The sequence below is a fragment of the Melanotaenia boesemani genome, chromosome 17 (assembly GCF_017639745.1).
Source record: "Melanotaenia boesemani isolate fMelBoe1 chromosome 17, fMelBoe1.pri, whole genome shotgun sequence".
Taxonomy (NCBI): domain Eukaryota; kingdom Metazoa; phylum Chordata; class Actinopteri; order Atheriniformes; family Melanotaeniidae; genus Melanotaenia; species Melanotaenia boesemani.
Window position 1 is genome coordinate 26,542,562 of NC_055698.1, and position 19,047 is coordinate 26,561,608.

General features: G+C 37.3%; 1 protein-coding gene across 1 annotated transcript in view; it reads left to right on the forward strand.

Annotated features, from left to right (window-relative positions):
- The window catches only part of LOC121656681 (venom phosphodiesterase), a 44,419-nt gene extending 26,867 nt beyond the window's left edge, over positions 1-17,552 (forward strand). Inside the window, exons 15-25 of the mRNA XM_042011799.1 lie at positions 202-329; positions 1,408-1,477; positions 1,576-1,663; positions 2,081-2,253; positions 6,113-6,158; positions 7,144-7,298; positions 9,934-10,069; positions 10,786-10,863; positions 11,006-11,138; positions 14,888-15,044; positions 17,159-17,552. Coding sequence (XP_041867733.1) covers positions 202-329; positions 1,408-1,477; positions 1,576-1,663; positions 2,081-2,253; positions 6,113-6,158; positions 7,144-7,298; positions 9,934-10,069; positions 10,786-10,863; positions 11,006-11,138; positions 14,888-15,044; positions 17,159-17,332 — 1,338 coding nt within the window. The 3' untranslated portion in view covers positions 17,333-17,552. The remainder of the gene's footprint in view (positions 1-201; positions 330-1,407; positions 1,478-1,575; positions 1,664-2,080; positions 2,254-6,112; positions 6,159-7,143; positions 7,299-9,933; positions 10,070-10,785; positions 10,864-11,005; positions 11,139-14,887; positions 15,045-17,158) is intronic.
- Positions 17,553-19,047: the final 1,495 nt, after the last annotated feature.

Genomic DNA, 19,047 nt, shown 5'->3' on the forward strand with positions numbered 1-19,047 from the left:
AAACACCAACATAAGGTTTTCACCATGAAGCAGGTTTTTTCAGGTCATCACCATCTGACAAATAAGATTTGAGTTGAATTTTTTTAAATTTCACACACACACATACACACACTACTTGGTTCATGTAAAACACTTAAATTCTAGTAAATATGCACAGTAAATAAGAAATAAAAACAATGTCTGTGTTTTTGGTGATTTAAGTGTAAGAAGCCAGACCAAAAGATCAAACCATACCTGAAGGCTAACCTACCAAAGCGCCTCCACTATGCCAACAGTCGTCGAATTGAAGATGTCAATGTCCTTGTGGAACCTAAATGGCTGTTTGAGAGGTATTTATAAAATGAATTAATAAAATGTACACAGTTAGAATAAGCAATGCTTGTCCAGCCCTTGTCAGCTGTTTTCTAATGATTAGAATTTAACTTCCTGTATGGGGTATTTAACTTGCATCTGAATCAGTCCTTTGAAACTTTCTTACATGCATTTTACAAAAGTTTGCAAGCTGAAAAAAGTGCACTCAAGCCCACAATAAAAGTCACTGAAACATGTTTCTTAGAGAATAAACTAACTTTGTTTATGTACAGTCAGTTGATTATCTTCAGTGCTTTGTGTTTGCCTAATTATAATAGTATTTGATTACTGGTTGCCACTTAGCAGCATTGTGTTAGTATAAAATATGCAGTCCTTTCATAGATTTGTGTCTTAGGGGTTAGCGGTTAGGCTTAGGGTTAAATTAGCTTCTTTTCTGTATCTTCATCCCAGCTTAGATTTATGTTTAGTCAGCTCCTTATTTAGATTTACGTTACAGATATTTGTTAGGAAAGTGTTTGGATTTCTTGTCCCTTATTAGTTATGTGCATTTTTAAGTACCTCTAACCTCTGTTTGGGTTCTCTTTTTACCCACCTCATGATAAAGAAGTAACATTTGAAAATGGTGGTTTGGCTAAGGCTAATAACAACCTTGCAGCCTTTCTATTTTTATATTCGGTTGTATTTGGTTTATAATAAAAGGCCAGCTCACAAAAGCCACCTGTTAAGTTCCAGTCAAACTGAATAAAGTCCCATGCAGTCGGCCAGTTCAGAACTAGAAAACTAAACGATGAATGAGCTCTGCATGAACAAAGGATGAATAACAGTAGCACCAAAGGGAGTAATAACTGGGGCATCTGAAGCTTATAAAGACACCCTATTACTGCAGGCATTTGCTATGGGAAAGAATGCCAGTTGACATGCATCATTCTGCATTCTGGCATTTATTCATTTCCCTCCACTGGCCTAAAATGTGTTACCACCACAGGGTAAATACAAAAAGAGACATCAGCACTAACTGAAACCAAAAATATGTTGTAGTCATATCCTTTTTCCTAATCAGAGCAATAGAAAAAGCAATAAAATAATTTCCTACAGATCCCCAGGGTCTCTCACATTCTGCACTGGTGGGAATCACGGCTATGACAATGATGCTGAAAGCATGCACGTGAGTGCTTCGGATTCTTGTAGTGTTCCGTTCTGTTACACATTATCAGACAAGTCGCCGTAGCAATGCTGATATTTTTTCATCATCTTTTCTTGTAGGCCTTGTTTCTCAGTTACGGACCCAAGTTTAACTACAAAACCAAGATTGAACCCTTTTCTAACATTGAGCTGTACAATCTAATGTGTGGTGAGTACATCATTCAGGAAACTACTGCTATATGCTATGCACTCTTTCTTTTTTATTTATTTTTTTTCTTATCCTTCCCCAATCCGTACAGAAATGTAAAGCTACCACTTAACCCTTTGGGTGGCAGCACTATGCTCCTGTAAATGTGAAACCTAGATTCAAAGTTCAGTTTACAAACATGTACAGTGTAAAAAGCCATCAGAGAGACGGAGCACTGACTACCTGAGTACAATAAAGGTGAGAATAGACAAAAGTATGCGTAGCCTTTTGCAAGTCAGGAGTTGAAAGAAATCCATTCATAGTCAAACTATGTCTTATTTAAGCCTAACCACAGCAAAAGGGTAAGGTAAAACCATTAAATGAAATGACAGAGTAATTCCTTGGTGTGATTCCACAAAATTAAATTGTTTTATGTAGATTTGTTGGAAATCCCTCCATCTGACAACAATGGAACACATGGCAGCATGAATCACGCTCTAAGGAAGCCCTACTATACACCAGCACATCCTGCAGAGCAGAGTATGCCAGCTCAGTGCCCACTGGTCAGTCTAGACCCTCCAAATGACCTGGGATGCTCCTGTCCAGCCATGGTATGTATCATCATGTGCATATATATTTCTATCCCATACGTAAATCAGAATGAAACTAGTCAAGAAGTGAGTGGAAAACATAACAGTTTATTTGTTTGAATGTTTATTTACACTTGGATAAATGTGGGAGGAAAGTCAGATTATTAATTTGTGTCTTTGTGCATATGTGCCTCAGACTGGGAAAAACTAGTGCTCAGAGCTATTTTTAAAGGTCCAATGTACAATTTTTAAAGCTGAATACAGCTGCAAAAATTTACTTTTAAATGAAACATCTGTGTTATGATGAGCTTATCAGAAAATGCAGCTTGATCTTGTAGAGCTGGAACATCTGCACCTGCATGTATGTACATGTCTACAAGTTTGACTCACAGTGAACCATAGCCAAGCTTCTCCACTGAGTTAACCACATTAATCAGATATTCCTTGTTAAAGAGGGATCATATTTGACTTCACATTGTTTTGTTTTTATAAGAGACTGAAATTGGATGTGTTTTGATCTGGTCCAAACCGCACATGTCTAATATAGTAGGTATATGTCCAAAATGTCAGACTGTTATGGTCAGTAGTTAGAAATGATTAGATATTCCATATTCTTCATACTCATGACTCCCACTTGCATATATTCCACCCTTTACCCTGATTGCTTTCAAGTGAAAGCAAAGAATAAAAGTGTAGAGCCATATCTAAAACAGTGTGTTGTGTTGTTGTACTGTACAAGTCCAGATCCCTTACTCAACAAGGTATTTCAGTTATCCCTGCAGAAAGTTTTACAATTCACAAGTCGTCGGCTTTCCTCACACATATGAAGATATCAGGTCGTAAATATTAAACATGTTTAATTTTTCCGATTCTCTGCTACGACACGTTTCGGAGCCAATTATCGGGACAAATCTGCTTGTAACACACCTCAGACTGTTACGTAGGGACTCCATGGAGACAAGGGCAGGTTATCCAGTCTTTATTATCCACCATTAACACAAGGTAAAGGTCTTACATAGACAGAACTGAAGAAGTCGGTTGGAGGGACAGGAACCAGGAACAGAGAAGGGATGAGTCCATGAGGTGCATAGATTAAGATCCGACAGGGAGTGACTGAGGTGCTGGTGTATATGAGGACCCGGAGACAGGTGTGACTGGTTGGGCTTGATTATGATGAGCAGATCAAGACCTGGTGTGAAGAATCTGAGATGAGCTGCCGGAGGCCTACCAGCCCTGGCCAGGTGAGGTTGTAACACAGACCAAATGATAATTGTACAGAAAAATCTTTTAAGACTCAAGATAATCAGGCATTTGCTGTCCTTGGTCGGGAAGAGGCAAAATCTGGACAAAAACAGCCAGAGAATCCTTATGTGTGCACCAGGCTTAAGGACTCTTGTGACAGTAGTGATATTTTTCATCCATCAAGTGCACTTCATCCCTTTCATTGTTTTATTTTGTCTATTTTAGTGGAACTCTTATCATTGCATGTGAATCTCCATAGTCAAGTGAGTAACAATAATTATGGGATATCATCTTTGCCTTTCTTTTGCAGTTACCCCCTAAGACTAGCCATATGCCAGTAGTCACAAAACTAAAAGTTACAAATTTGCCAATCATTTTGGCTCTACAGGGTTAAGCTTCTCACCTTAAGTCATGGTACTGGTGTTTCCCTCCATTTTACTTTTAGTTCTGATATCAAACTGCCCACAAAAACATTTGCTGAATGTCAGATTGAAAGTTTCCTTTTTTTTTCTTTTTTTTTTGTGATTTTTTTTGTGATTTTCCATCTAGCTCAGGGCTACTCAATTCAGTACTACAAGGGCCGCAATCCAGCAGGTTTTCCATGTATCCCTGCACCAACACACCTGAGTCAAATTAACGAGTCATTGTGTAGAACCTGATTGGCTGTTAGAGCCACCTAATTTGACTCGGGTGTGTTGGTGCAGGGATACATGGAAAACCTGCTGGATTGCGGCCCTCGTAGGACCGAATTGAGTAGCCCTGATCTAGCTTATTCACTGATTGTTTCAGTACAAAAATGAGTCATGATAGCTGTTTTTATTCCTTGAAACAGAACTGGATAATGTTAAGGATAATACCTAGGCTCTGAAAATTACATAAACATCTTAGAACAAGAATCTGAATAACACAGACTTTAATCACGTCATAGGTATTGACATTAAGCAGGACATGCCCATGGGAAGCAACCAAAAATTCTGGCTAGAGAAACGTATGAGGTGAATATCTTAAAGCTATGTCATGGGAAATATTTCTCATGGATTTTAGGGGAAAATCCTTGATGCATATTATTTTGCTGTAATGCTTCTTTTCATCCATATGTGTTTCTCAGTGGTCACCATCTTTCATACAGACAATTATTAATGTAATCAGATCTCTGTACCGTCATATCAGGCTTCAGTTGATGACATGATAGAGGAAACTATAGCAAACAAGCAAAATCAATAAGAAAGATAAAAAGGTTTAGAGGTTTAGAACCTTTTCAAACAAAAGAAAAGCAAAAACACCAAACAATATTTCCATTGTAAAATCAAACTGACTTACAACAATAATTGTTTTTCTTTCTAAATAATTTCATTTCTGTTTTTACACTCATACCTGTTTTTCTCCATAATTTGCTTTTTCTCTTGTTCATGATAGAATTTTCCCAAAGGTCTGAAAAGTCTCAATTTACCCAGCACATACAGCAATTTACTCCTCTACAAGTAGAAACTTGTTGCAACCAAAGCTAAAGTCTTTGTAAAATTAGCAGGTGTGAGAATACATCATACTCCCTAATTATAAGAGCTAGATTTCTTGGTCCTTGAGAATGTTTTGCTTCTCTTTTTCATCTCTTTTTCCTCACTCCCATGACATTGTTTAATTAACTTTTGAAACAATGTTTTTATTTTCCCTCTTTAATACATTGATTCTGCTTTTTGGAATCTTTTGAAACAAACTTTAAAGTCACAGTAGCAATTGTTAATCTTCTATGAAATAGTATGAGTCTATGCATGTATGTTTATATGTATGTATTTAGAATCATGGTCAGAATTAGAATAATTTATTTCACTAAGTCTGTACACACAAACATTGTACTTTCAGCACAAAAAGTAAGAATAATTAAAAATACAAGCAAATGAAAATAAAAAATAGAAAATAGAAGCAGTATAGATATAAATATAAACATAACACAGTATTTGCATAGCATTTACAGGCTGAGGTAGTGCAGGTATGTGCAATTCTGTGCAAATATGTCCGGTGGTTTTGGCGTACAGTTCTCTGTAGCACCTACCAGGGCGGAGGAGTTTAAAAAGTTTGTGTGCAGGGTGTGAGGGATCTGACCTTGGATAGGTACAAGTCCTATGTGGAGGGGTGGGTTGACCCTAAGTATCTTCTCTGCAGACCTGATTATCCTTTAAAGTCTGTGCCTGTCCAGTTTGGTGGCTGATCCAAACCAAACAGTGATGGATGTGCAGAGTACAGACTGGATGATGGTGGTGTAAAAGGTGATCAGCATCTCCTGTGGCAGGTTAAATTTCTTGAGCTGTCAAAGGAAGTACAGCTTCCCCTGGGCCTTTATATTGTTAGCTCTGTGTTATCTTTTTGTCAAATGAGGGGAAAAACAGGTGTTTGTTTTATTAACAGTGGGGTCCCAAAAATTTCGCCCATGTCTGTATGTTATGTGACTTATATGTTGAGCTGGCAAAAAAAGTTTTTAAATGCAGTGTAAGTAAAGACTGCCGGCAGGTTAATAACACTGAGAACTCATGTAAATAAATGCCAGGGTTATGTTTATGAGTTGGTTGTGATTTCAGACTTCCAGCTCTCAAGCATACGGTGGATTTTGTTGTTTGTTTCATAATACATCCTTTTTCTTTAGCCTGGAAATGCCATCAACAGCCGTTTGAACTTGACTGCAGAGGAAGGTGAGAAGTTTTCTCAAGCAATTTCCTTTTGTTATATAGTTTTGAAAACTTGATTGTAAATAGTTCTTATGTAAACTTAATTTATTTTTATTTTACTTTTGTACAGATAAATTAGTAAAATCAAACTTATGTTGAAAACTCAAAGTTCAACCAGCTTTGTCTCCTTCAGGAAAGTAAGAAGACTAGCATTAGTATGCAAGATCAGTGGAAATAATGGGAACGTGTGTCCAAGCGTTTGACTAGTAAAGTATATTACCAAATACCAACAAAAATGCTATGGCAACGAGGAGCCAAGACTTTAGATCAGGGGGATAAGTCATGGAAGATCATGGATTAACACAAGGGTGGTCCCTTGCCAAGAGAGGCAAGATGATGACATTGGAAGGCAACGCAAATGTTCAGGGCAGCTAGAAATGCCTTGGGATACCACAGGCTAATGATATCCATGAAGAGGCCACAAGGAAGCTAGCCATGAGGAAGTACCAACAAGGAGTAAGACAGGTTCTTTAGAGTCAGCTCAGTTGGAAAACCAAAGTCCAAGACATCAAGACACTTGCCCATATGCCCTGCCTGTAACAGATGTAGTAATCTTGAAGGCAGTAGTGATGAGTATCAATCCCAAACAACGGCAACGTCAAGAAGAAGGAACATGAGGAGCTTGTAAAACACCAAGGAATGAAGTAGAAAATTGAAAAGATGTTAAGAGTGAAGGACCTTGAAGCTCCTAGGCTTCGGTGAAAGAGCCAAGCTTGAAAAGGGCCTAAAAATATGAATAACTACTTTTTATTAATGGAAGACTCTTTAGCTTTTTGGTGTCTTCGCAATCAACTTTTACTCAAGCAGCAGCATTATTTCAAGAATAAAATGTTCCTCTAACTGTACAAAGACCATGAATCAGAGATGACTGGTCACCACATCTGTTATACCTCGGTATTTGTGAGTGAAGATGGAAAGCTTAGTCTCTTTTGTTCACTTGTTTTTTCAGCATCTGCTTCTGAGAGGAAGCACATGTTGTTTGGTCGTCCGCAGATGCTGCAGCCTCACCAGAGTTATTGTATCCTCCACCAGGAAGGATTTGTGAGCTCCTATAGCCATAAAATGCTCATGCCTTTGTGGAGCTCCTTCACTGTCGACAAGCCAGTAAGTGTCACACTGGGGATGGAAAATGGTTTATATTTGAGGTAAATTTCAGAAATTTTCCTCTTTCTTCAATTGCTATGACTCAAACTTTTAAGGTAAATATTGTTTCCCAAGTTATGATTAAGAATGTGTCATCAATAGATGTCTCAGTTTGGTGACGTTGGTTAAATCTGGGAACTTAGTAGCTCTTAAAAAAGAAAAAAAAAACATCAGGTACACAAAGTAAGCACACAGTCAATGAATGGAAGATATCTCATGGAACAATGTGCATGGAAAATGTTGTGATTAGCCTGATTCATTGTGGCAGGAGGTTTGGCCCTTTCAAAGATTCAGCTCTCTTAGAATAGCAGATTCTCTCAGCTCTGTAATGGTTCTTCATTTAGTATCACACAGAGCTTATATTTATACGTAATTCAGCTATCATAATGTTTGTGTGTTGCAAGCATTTTTTAAATTTAGTTTTAATAAAAAACTTATTTGTATGCATTTGTATAAAATAGTGTTACACTATTGTTTAATAGCTTAATCAAACCTTTAAATGAACAACTGAACACAGAGTCACAATAACAAATCTTTTTTTTTTTTTCATTTAAATGCAGCTACCTAGTCTTTCTCTGCCACTCTGTGAACCAGGCCTGTACCACTACACTCTCTTAGCAGTGCCTAGGCCCCTTTATTCTCTTACTTAATGGTATAATCCACTATTTCTAGCATGTGATTGGCTGCATTGTGTGTCTGCTGAACAGCAGTGGCTGTAGATTTGGCTTTCTCCAACAGGAGTTGGCTCTTATTAGCTTCAAAGAAACTTTACCAATTTATCACCTGCTGAAATGGCAAGTAAGTTTTTACCGAATCCCACCAAATTGAATTTTAACCCAGATTTGGCAGGTTGCCGGGTGTTAAGTTAGACCCCTGAATGTGGGCCATTTAAGTGAAACCATACAGTGGTATTGACATACTCAGTGATCATTGTTCTGTCTGTCTAAGTCATATTCAAAATTTACTGATAAAGACATGAAGATCCTCAAGGTTGACAAGAGTGCTTAGTTATTGGCTTTCAAGATTTACTTCTTGGTCAAGCCCCATATTTGACATTGCACAGTAAAGCAACACTCCTACCCTTTGACAGATTTATACTATTTGGCATCCCCTAGCGAAGGCTAATTTGGCATCCATCTTGCATCCTGTCAATTCTTTGGGCCCTCTCCAGCCAGCAAAAGGCCAAACAGAGACTCTTTTCCCATCATTTGCTCTGCCATTTTCTCTTCCTTTTCCTTAATTCCTCTGATAATTTCCCCTTATTTCTTTGCTGAGTCAGTCATGGCACATGCTAGAAACTGCCAATATGTTGATTACTAATTGCTGGCATGTGACACAGTGCTGTAAAATAAAAAACAACTGTCACATGATGCCCTGGGCTGAAAAAAAACAAGTTGCCTTGGGGCACAGCAGTGCAGTGATGATTCCAGGAATTTACACTGTGAAAGTCAGTGTAACATCAAAACAAGTCAGAAGCATTGTGCAATTAGGTTGGAAAGTTGTGTAGTATTGTTGTAGTTTATTGAAACTTATTAACGACTGAGTACCAAACTAACTTCTATTACTCCTCAACAGTATGAAGACGACAACTGTTTGAAAACAAGCTGTCACCAGAACCAGAACATTTAGTAGTTGATTGATAGTTCATTTTTATTTTTACTTTTGTTTTACTTATGTAATAAGTAATGACTGCTTAAACACTTAACACTTGTACATGAGCATCCAAAGAATTACAGAAGGTAAATTAAGTTTACAAATAGTTCATTTTAGGTACATTCTGACATCATCCAAGATTGAGATTATCCCTACCTTTTTGTAACCAGTGTAGTTGAATCCAAAGATCTATGGACTGTTAATTTCTCCCTGGAAAATTTCACTGTAGTCATAATGGTGTTAAAACTTCTGCTGGCTCTGTCACATTTCACCTTCACTCATAAAATGACTGGTTACTTTCTTGATTGTAGCTCTGCAGCAGACTTCCCAAGCTGTGCAAATTCTGTGGTCTAAGGAAAATTCATTTCCATAATGAAAGCAGAGCAATTAGCCATGTAGTTACTAGCCTGAGGCTAAAAGTAGTGGTGATGGCCTTTTTAACAGTTGAATATTAGGGGTGGGGACACCTCTATATACCCAATCACTCTGCATCACATTTGTGATTTTCCTTTGCCATAAAAAAGAAAGAAAACTCACGAGAGAAAATTAACAGAGCAAAACACAATCCCCTCCATTTGAATATGTTTTAAACCAAGTCTCTAAAACATGACGTGTTTTGTGTTATTGCATAAAAGTTTGCTTGGTTTTCTTACATGTTGTGTTACAATTTAAGTGGCTAACAGCTAGACCAAAGATATAAAACACTTTGAGGTCTAAATGTTTTTTGGTTTGTGATCCAACCTTGCATAAAAGGAATGTGTTTTGCATCTGGCCACCATACAGTCCCACAAAAGTAAACCGCAGTCAAGACAGTGAATGGTCACTTTATTAGTCAGTAGATGTGACTGTCCTTGTTATGCCATGTTAAACCAAAATTATAGGTAATGACTGACAAGAATTATTTTGGATATGTTTTTAAACACCGTTTATCCCATTGTTACAGTCTGATCTAAACCCATTGCTGCCAGTAATACCAGACTGTTTGAGAGCTGATGTGAGACTGGCAGCATCTCAAAGCCCAAGATGTGATGATTATGAAACTGCCGGGAACCTGACCTACGCCTTCTTGTATCCACCCAGTATGTATCAGCACCCACCTGGTGGTTCTGGGGTCACACAATTAGGCACACAATTACAAAGACAGTTTTTAAGTGTTTTTCAGAACAGCATTCTGCTCTTCCGTTATTTATTTTTTGTTGTTGTTTTAAGTCACAGTTCAACATCAAACTGCACACACAAACTTCTTTTTTTCCTTTTTTGAGAAGGGATTTGTTGGGGATTTTGGAGACATGCCTGATCATTAAAAATAACCACTTCGCTGAGCATGTGGAGACCTGAATGTTCTCTGAACCACTTAAAGCATTCACCTTATTTTCCACTGAAACCATAATTTCTTTTAAGCCTGACGCAAAAATTGTAAGTCTAAAATTCTGAAAAGATCTGAAAAGGAGATTAAAACTTGACTGGAGCTTGAACTTTGCTTGTTACTTTTTTGTTCTTTCAAATGAGAACTATGTCATGCTGATACAGGACATGCAATTTGAGCCATTTTTGGAAAAACACATAATTACTTCTCAGAAAGTCTTGTTTGTTTTACAGTAGACAGTTAAGCAACTTAAAGGATCAAATAAGCCCAGTTAATGCTATTAGAGTTCCTGGTTTAACTGTAGAATTGTGGCACTTTTTTTTAATGTTTATAATTATTTAAAGAGTAGTATTACTTCAGATTTGGCATTCAACCAATGCAGCATCAGCAAAATTCTTCTTAACTAATTATACTTTTTCTTGTCTACAGATCTGAATTTTACAGTGGACCAGCAATATGATGCTTTACTGATGAGTAATGTGGTGCCAATGTACCCAGCGTTTAAAAGTGAGTTAAGGTTTAATACAACTACAAAAACAGCCAAATGCATCACATCACTGGATGTTGCAAGCAGGCATTCTTATGAATTGAAAACCTCTCTGTGATATTGTGTTTTTCCCACATATTTGTCTTTTCTCTTCTTTCTCAGAGATCTGGGATTACTTCCACAACATTTTATTGAAGAAATACGCCTTTGTGTATAACGGGATTAACGTCGTCACCGGCCCTGTCTTTGATTACAACTATGATGGCCGATATGACACTGCAGAACACATGCAAGAGTAAGTTTCATTGTCTTATGGGATTAGGCCACAACCATGTTTTAATGCTTTGCCAAATGCAAGAAAAAAGAAATTTGATTTATTCAAAATTATATTGACAAAGATTGTTTTTATCTTTCATTAAAAAATACTGAAATAAGATTTTTTTGTCATCTGTGGCTTTTAGTTTTGTTTTACTTCTTGATAGATTTCTTTTAAGTCATGTTGTGTGTTCTGTAGTTTTCATTTGGGTTTTGTTGAGTTCAGGTTGGGTTTGTAATTTACTGTGTTCTATATTCCTTAGTCCAGTTTTTATAGTTAGTCTTGCTTTCCGTTTCTTAGAGCTTTCAACCTAATTTATAACGCTGTGTTTACCTCCTGCTTCTGTCTTACACCCATTTTCTGTTCCAAATTGCCAAACCTGCTCTATATTTAGCATTACCTTCTTCAGTATATAGGTGCTCATCATAAAATTTCAATATCTTGAAAAAGTTGATTCATTTCAATAATTCCATTCAAAAAAGTGAAACTTGTATAAAGTAGACATTCATTCCTCACAGACTGACATATTTCAAAAGTTTATTTCTTTTCATTTTGATAATTATAACTAACAACTAATGAAAACCTTAAATTCAGTATCCCAGAAAATTAGAATATTAAGACCGATACAAAAAAGGATTTCTAGAAATGTTGGCCAACTGAAAAGTATGAAGATGAAACGTATGAGCATGTACAGCACTCAATATTTCATATTGCCTGAATTACTGCAGCAATGCGGCGTTGCATGGGGTCCATCAGTCTGTGGCACTGCTCAGGTGTTAAGAGAGACCAGGTTGCTCTGATAGTGGCCTTCAGCTCTTCTGCATTGTTGGGTCTGGCGAATCGCATCTTCCTCTTCACAATACCCCATAGATTTTCTATGGAGTTAAGGTCAGGCCTGTTTGCTGGCCATTTAAGAACCAGGATACCATGGACCTTAAACCAGGTTCTGGTAGCTTTGGCACTGTGTGCAGGTGCCAAGTCCTGTTGGAAAATTAAATCTGCATCTCCATAAAGTTGGTCAGTGGGAGGAAGCATGAAGTGCTCTAAAACTTCCTGGTAAATGGCTGCATTGACCGTGGGCCTAAGAAAACACAGTGGACCAACACCAGCAGATGACATGGCACCCCAAACCATCACTGACTGTGGAAACTTTACACTCGACCTCAAGCACCATGGATTCTGTGCCTCGTCCTCCAGACTCTGGGACCTTGATTTCCAAAGGACATTCAACATTTCCTTTCATCAGAGAACATAACTTTGGACCATTCAGCAGCAGTCCAGGCCTTTTTGTCTTTAGCCCAGTCAAGATGCTTCTCACGCTGTCTCTTGTTCCAGAGTGGCTTCACACAAGGAATATGACATGAAACTCATCTTCCATATGTCTGTGCGTGGCCGTTCCTGATGTGCTGACTCCTGCTGCAGTCCACTCTTTGTGAATCTCCCCCACATTTCTGAATGGGTTTCATTTCACAATCCTCCTCAGAGTTCAGTTATCTGTATTGCTTGTACATTTTTTTTCTACTACATCTTTTCCTTCCCTTCGCCTCTATTAATGTGCTTGGACACAGAGCTCTGTGAACAGCCAGCCTCTTTAGCAACGACCTTTTGTGTCTTCCTCTCCATGTCCAAGGTGTCAATGGTCATCTTTTGGACAATTGTCAGGTGAGCAGTCTTCCCCATGATTGTGTAGCCAACAGAACTAGACTTAGAAACCATTTAAAGGCCTTTGCAGGTGTTTTGAGTTAATTAGCTGATTTGAGTGTGGCACCATATTGTACCTTCTAATTTTCTGAGATACTCAATTTAGGGTTTTCATTAGTTGTGTTATAATAATCAAAATTAAAAGAAATAAACATTTGAAATATGTCAGTCTGTGAGGAATGAATGTCTACATTATACAAGTTTCACTTTTTTGAATGGAATTACTGAAATGAATCAACTTTTTCATGATATTCTGATTTTATGACGAGCACCTATAAGTACAAATTGTTTTCCTTTCTTCATGGCCAGATTCTTGCTTATCCAGCTCTGATTAGTCTTTGCAGACAAAATAAAAGTAAGATAACAGTCTGTATGACTTGCTAATTTGTCTTTGTTCAGTTTCCTTATCTGGCTGAATTTCTGGATAATATGTCACTCTTGTCTGGAAAAAACTCCTTTAGTTCTAACAGAGATAGTAGGACATTTTACTTTGTCTGTGAAACCACTAATGTTGCAGACTGTCTTCAGGTGACTATACAGGAAACCCCCACACACAGACCAGTACTTTCTTTTTTAGGTCGCACCATCCCCTTGGACATGAGCAGAAAGTTATCAGAAACCTTTAGTACAGGACAGACAACATCCCCACTGACGCATAAACCCAGAAGAAAGAAAAGAAACATTTGTACTGTGGATACCTTTGACTGGAAGAATGAGAAGAAACAAAAAGAAAGACAGTCATCCCTTATGTGGTTGGAACATTTGAGAAACTTGTGCCATGTTTTTTTTCAATCTTAGTCAAACTATCAGATGGAAATGGATTCATCCTCAGGAGCTGATGCAACACTTTCAAAAAGCAACCTGGTGTGTAGTTCAGCACTGAGAAGACTGCAATGACTGCAATTTATCATACCAGAACTCATAACTTTTACGTCATTTTACTGATGAAAGACACAGATTTAAGGATCACAGTTTTGAAATCTTGGACAGAGAAGTCAAATGGTTTGAACATGGAGCTGCATCAGATCCTAGTGGTTTGGGTTGATCATATTTGTGTCATAACTTCTTCTGTGTCCAACCGCGAGTCATTTCTCTTGTCTAGAGCCATCTATCGTCTCACATGTGCTTGTGTTTTGGTTTTGTTTACCCACAAAACACTTTGCTTTGTAGTTCGCTTTTGTATTTGGTCAACCTGAAGTGGACTGAGACCCACATTTAAATGCATACAAAGTCCATTTCTCTGATTCAAATCAGAGTTAGTTTGCGAATTCCCAATTCCCCAAAAGAAGCGGACTGTCCGAGCAAACAGATTAGGATTCTAATCATAAAGCGTGGTGTGAATCTCCCCTAACCTCAGGTGAGACTAACAGTAGTAACTCCAATGACACCTCTGGGGAGTCACAACTCACATTTATGTCTTGTATCCCTAAGGGGAAACTCTGTTGACAGACATGCCTTTGAAAAAAAAAGAGAAAAACATGGCAACAGCAAATAATAAAATCTCCACCTATATAACTCAAATAAAATAAGAAAAAGTCATGTTTTGTGGTGAGTGTCGTAGACTCTAAAAACATCAATGATTTTACAAGCTGCTTAAAAGAAATTTTCCACCATCTCCTTCAGCTAAAGAAGGCTAGAACTGATGAACAATGACTTCCCTGGGAAGAAATAATTTTTTCATTGAATCATTTTTCAAGGATCCAAGTGTAATATTTGTAAAACTTCCAAATATTGGAAGTAAAATGATATCTTCAGGATAAAACCAACTCCAGCTGTGATATGTTGCCAGATGTGCCTGACTTGGCACATCTGGCAACAAATTTTTAAATGACTCCAGCCACGTAAGATGACTATAAATACAAATTAAGTGTGTTATTCAGGTGGGCTTTGTTGTCGTACGATTCTTTTGGGGGATTATCTGGAAGCCCAGTGTTTTCTGTCTTTTACTCAGTCTGAAACTAGATGAGTGAATGATGACATAAAAGCCCCTGTAATTACTGACTGTGGCTGTTTTTGTGTAACTCCAGATTTGTGCCCAGCACGAACATCTCCATCCCAACGCATTACTTTGTTGTGTTGACAAGCTGCAAGGACACATCTGAAGCTGTTGGGGCCTGCAAGGGTGGGCTGCAGACAGCGTCCTTCCTTTTTCCTCACAGAGCCGACACCTCTGAAAGCTGCCAAGTAAGACATCAAAGTTCTTGTTGAATGTGTATTCATCTTTGTTCAAGTTTTAGTTTTAGTTTCCTTCCCTGTAATGAGGCAGACTAGCTGAAACACCTCAGGCTCAGAGTGAAACTCCCTCCAAGTGGAATACTTTTCCAGTCAGCTAGTTCTGAACAAAGCAATAGTGTCTCCTCTTCCTGCATGCTATGACGACCACTTACTTATTGAGAATAAGATTAGTCAGTTTTCTGTGAGTAAGACTGAAACAGGTGTACTCTGCTGGTGCCTAACTTACCTCTGTGTTATTTTTTATTGGAAAAATTAGCTGGGTGAAAATAGAATGTTTTTTGTAAATCTATGTGTTGTCACACCCCTGGTGGATAGACATAATGGAGTGAGATTTGTCCCCTCTTCTATTCTTTCTCACTACCAAATATTCCCAATAAAAATGTCTTATATCTTAACATACCATCCTATTGTCTCTGTACACCATTATGACCAGCTTACTTTAGATTAAATATCTAAAATACTTTTTACAGAATAATTATTGAACATTTGTAGTTTCAGTGCAGTTTCAGAGAGCTTAAAAAAACACAAGGTGTTTTGGAATGTTTGAACATGTTTTTATGAGGTGTGTTTGTGGTAACTAATGTAAACTATGTCAAGCTAGTTCATATCAAAACAAACATGAAGGCTTCCCTGGAAATGTAATGACACCTACGCTGATGCAAATCCCTAACTTTTGGTTGTGAAACACTAAAGCTGATTTTTAACAGCAGTACTCGCTGTACTTATTAGCAGCTGAATTATTTCTGTAAATCTCAATTTAAACATTAATGGAGTAAAATAAAATATAAATTGCTTGGCCAAAAAAAAAAGAAACAACAACAAAAGTTGCCACCAAACATAAAAGGTCTCACACAATATTTCATTGGACCCCCTTTAGCTTTGTTTCCAGCAGCATTCGCTGTGGCATTGTCTCGATAAGCTTCTGCAATTTTACAACATTTATTTCCATCCAGTGTGGCATTCATTTTTTTAACCAAGATCTTGTGTTGATAATGAGAGAGTCTGACCACTGCACAAAGTCTTCTCCAGCACATCCCAAAGATTCTCAGTGAGGTTCAAATCTGGACTCTGGATGGCCTATCCATGTGTGAAAATGATGTCTTATGTTTCCTTAACCACTCTTTTTCAATCTGAGCCCCATGAATTCTGGCATTTTCATCTTGGAATATGGTTGCTCCATCAGGGAAGAAAAAAATCCATTGATGAAACAACCTGTTCATTCAATATATTCAATATATGACCAACTGTAGCAACCCCAGGTCATAGCACCTCCCCCACAGGCTTGTACTGTAGGCACTAGGCATTATGGGTGCATCACCTCATATGCCTCTCTTCTTACCTTGATGCACCCATCACTCTGGAACAGGGTAAATCTGGACTCATTAGAACATATGGCTTTCCATTGCTCCAGAGTCCAATTTTAAGCTCCCTAGCAAATTGAACTGTTGTCAAATCGCAAACTTATCACTAACCACTAATCAATAAGTTCATTAACTCTAACATTACCTAGTTTGCTAATGTTGGTATTGTTTGTTGGCAGTCTTCCCAGTGTGTATAATAGGTATAATAGGGTGTTATCCCTATAATATAACATCTCCTTTCGGGTTTTTTTTTTTCATCTTATTGAAACCAAATGCAAAAATATGCCCATAGTCCAGGAAATTGAAACAATAATTTCGGAAATGAACAGCTCTAGATGAGATCTTCGTTTGTTGTCATCGGTTTGTTCCCACTCATTTTCATAGATATTTGCCACTTCGTCTGACTTATCAACTAGTGACTTCTGATGGCATATAATGGTAAAGTAGTGGTGTCTTATTTGCTAGGGGAATTTTTTTGTCACTGGTAACCTCTGACCACTTTGTTTTAAGGGACAAAAGGTGGGGAAAAGCAAGGGGAAGGGCCCAAAAAGAGAAATGGGATTAAGCCTTAATATCTATAGCTCATATTATTAAAATGGCTCAGATTCTAAATATTAAAAGTAATAAAATTGTTAATAGAAACGCATTGGTTTCAAACTTACATGAATTTGAGATTTTAATGACTTTGTTTTCATTTAACAGAGCACAGAGGATGAATCTCAGTGGGTGGAAGATCACATGTGGTTTCACCAGTCACGTGTCAGAGATGTTGAGTGGATCACGGGACTGGACTTTTATCAAGGCAGCAGTCAACCTCTATCAGAGCTGCTGATGGTAAAGACTCGCCCCACAGCTGCTATTCAGAGAAAACAATAAAATATTGATCTATATTAACAAAGATACAAGCAAAATATGTATTAGTGTTTAATCAATTTGTTATTCAAGTGACAGCATATTTATTTACCTCTTGGATTTGAATTTTTCTTAATCTTATTGTATTCATATAGCTTTCAAGGTCTTCTTTAAATTCTTATTCTAGATGTAACAATATTTCCCAGCTGATTATTCCCATTTAAACTGATATTGCAAATTAAAGTCATGATCACCGATATGCTTTTTTTTTTTTTTTTTTGGACTTTTGACTGTTGACTTTTTTCAATTTTTTGTCAGAAAATATTGAATAAAAGTATGCAATGACAATATTCATTTACCATGTACACCACTGGAATTAAATTTCATCCACTTCTATTGGAATAGGGGCAGGGAAAACTTCAGATGTGCTCATAAAGCATAAAATCTGCATGTCTAGATAAAGAGCAAGTCACACGGCTTTCTGGCTGATTTGGGACAAAAATCTTTGCTTATTTTGTAGCAGAAGGAGTCAAGAACATCCTTTGAAAACTAACAATAGGACTGCAGGGACTTTGCACAGTACAGCAATTACTGACCCAGGACACATTCCAATGCTTGGGGAGCAGTGGGGGGCCTGCTGCTAAGACAAACTCTGCTCAGACAAAGTCTGGTGCTGAGTCAGTGCTTATAAAACCTGAAAAGTGTTTAATGAAACTGCTATGAAAAGCATTTATTTACAAAAAAAAAAAAAAAAAAAAAGAAAAAACATCCTTGTGACTGTACTAAATAAAAAGGGCAGGTTTAAAAAAATGTGTCTCTCTGGGGCATCATTAGTTGACATTATTAGTTGCTAAAAGATAGTATAGAAAAACAACCACAATAAAATTTAAAGATACTGTTTAAAGTATCAGATATTTTACTGTAGACTGATATGATTTATATATGTAATATAGTCTGTCATATATACTTATGCACAGTAATTGTTTTTTTGTTGTTGTTGTTCTTCTTCTTCATGACAAGGTTGTAAGTCATATGACTGTCACAATATTGCACGTGCACGATATTTTCTATGAGTAATAAATTTCCCTTCAGTTATGACACTGTATTCTGGTTAGACTGTTGTGAAAGTGGGCCAGTTCTCCAGAAAACACCATGTCCTGAGATTCCAGAATGAAGCCAGTGTCAGAGCCAGAACAGTGAAAGCAATTGGACTGTGTGTAAATTAATAATTTAATTATAATCACAAAGTCCTTCTTCAGTCTCTACAGAATATTTGGAGCTGTGTTTATTTCCCTGTGTCATACATCTGTGCACACACCTCAGTTTCTTAGCAAATTGTCTTTCTTAGTAATATTTTGATTGTTCCTCTTTTTTTTCACTTTGTATATTCCATTGACTTTGCATCATTTCATCAGTATCTGTTTATGTTTGCATTTGCCACACAGACTGCCTCTGCCTGTTAAACCTCCACTTTGATGTAAACTTTGGACTTTGAAAATAAGAATAAAAAAAGAAAAAGAACTATTAATCCACAAGGGGAATTTTTTATGTAGTAGGGTTGAATTTTAAAATCTAAATAAGAAAATGAAACATTATTCATTTGTTTTTTTTAGAGTGTGATGGCCACTGTTAGGAATGACTTCCTGTACCTTTCATTACCTTTCCTTTCGTTTTAGTGACTCTTAAAAAGCTTCTTTCTGCATGTATATATGTGTTATTATTGGTGTCTTATGACCTCC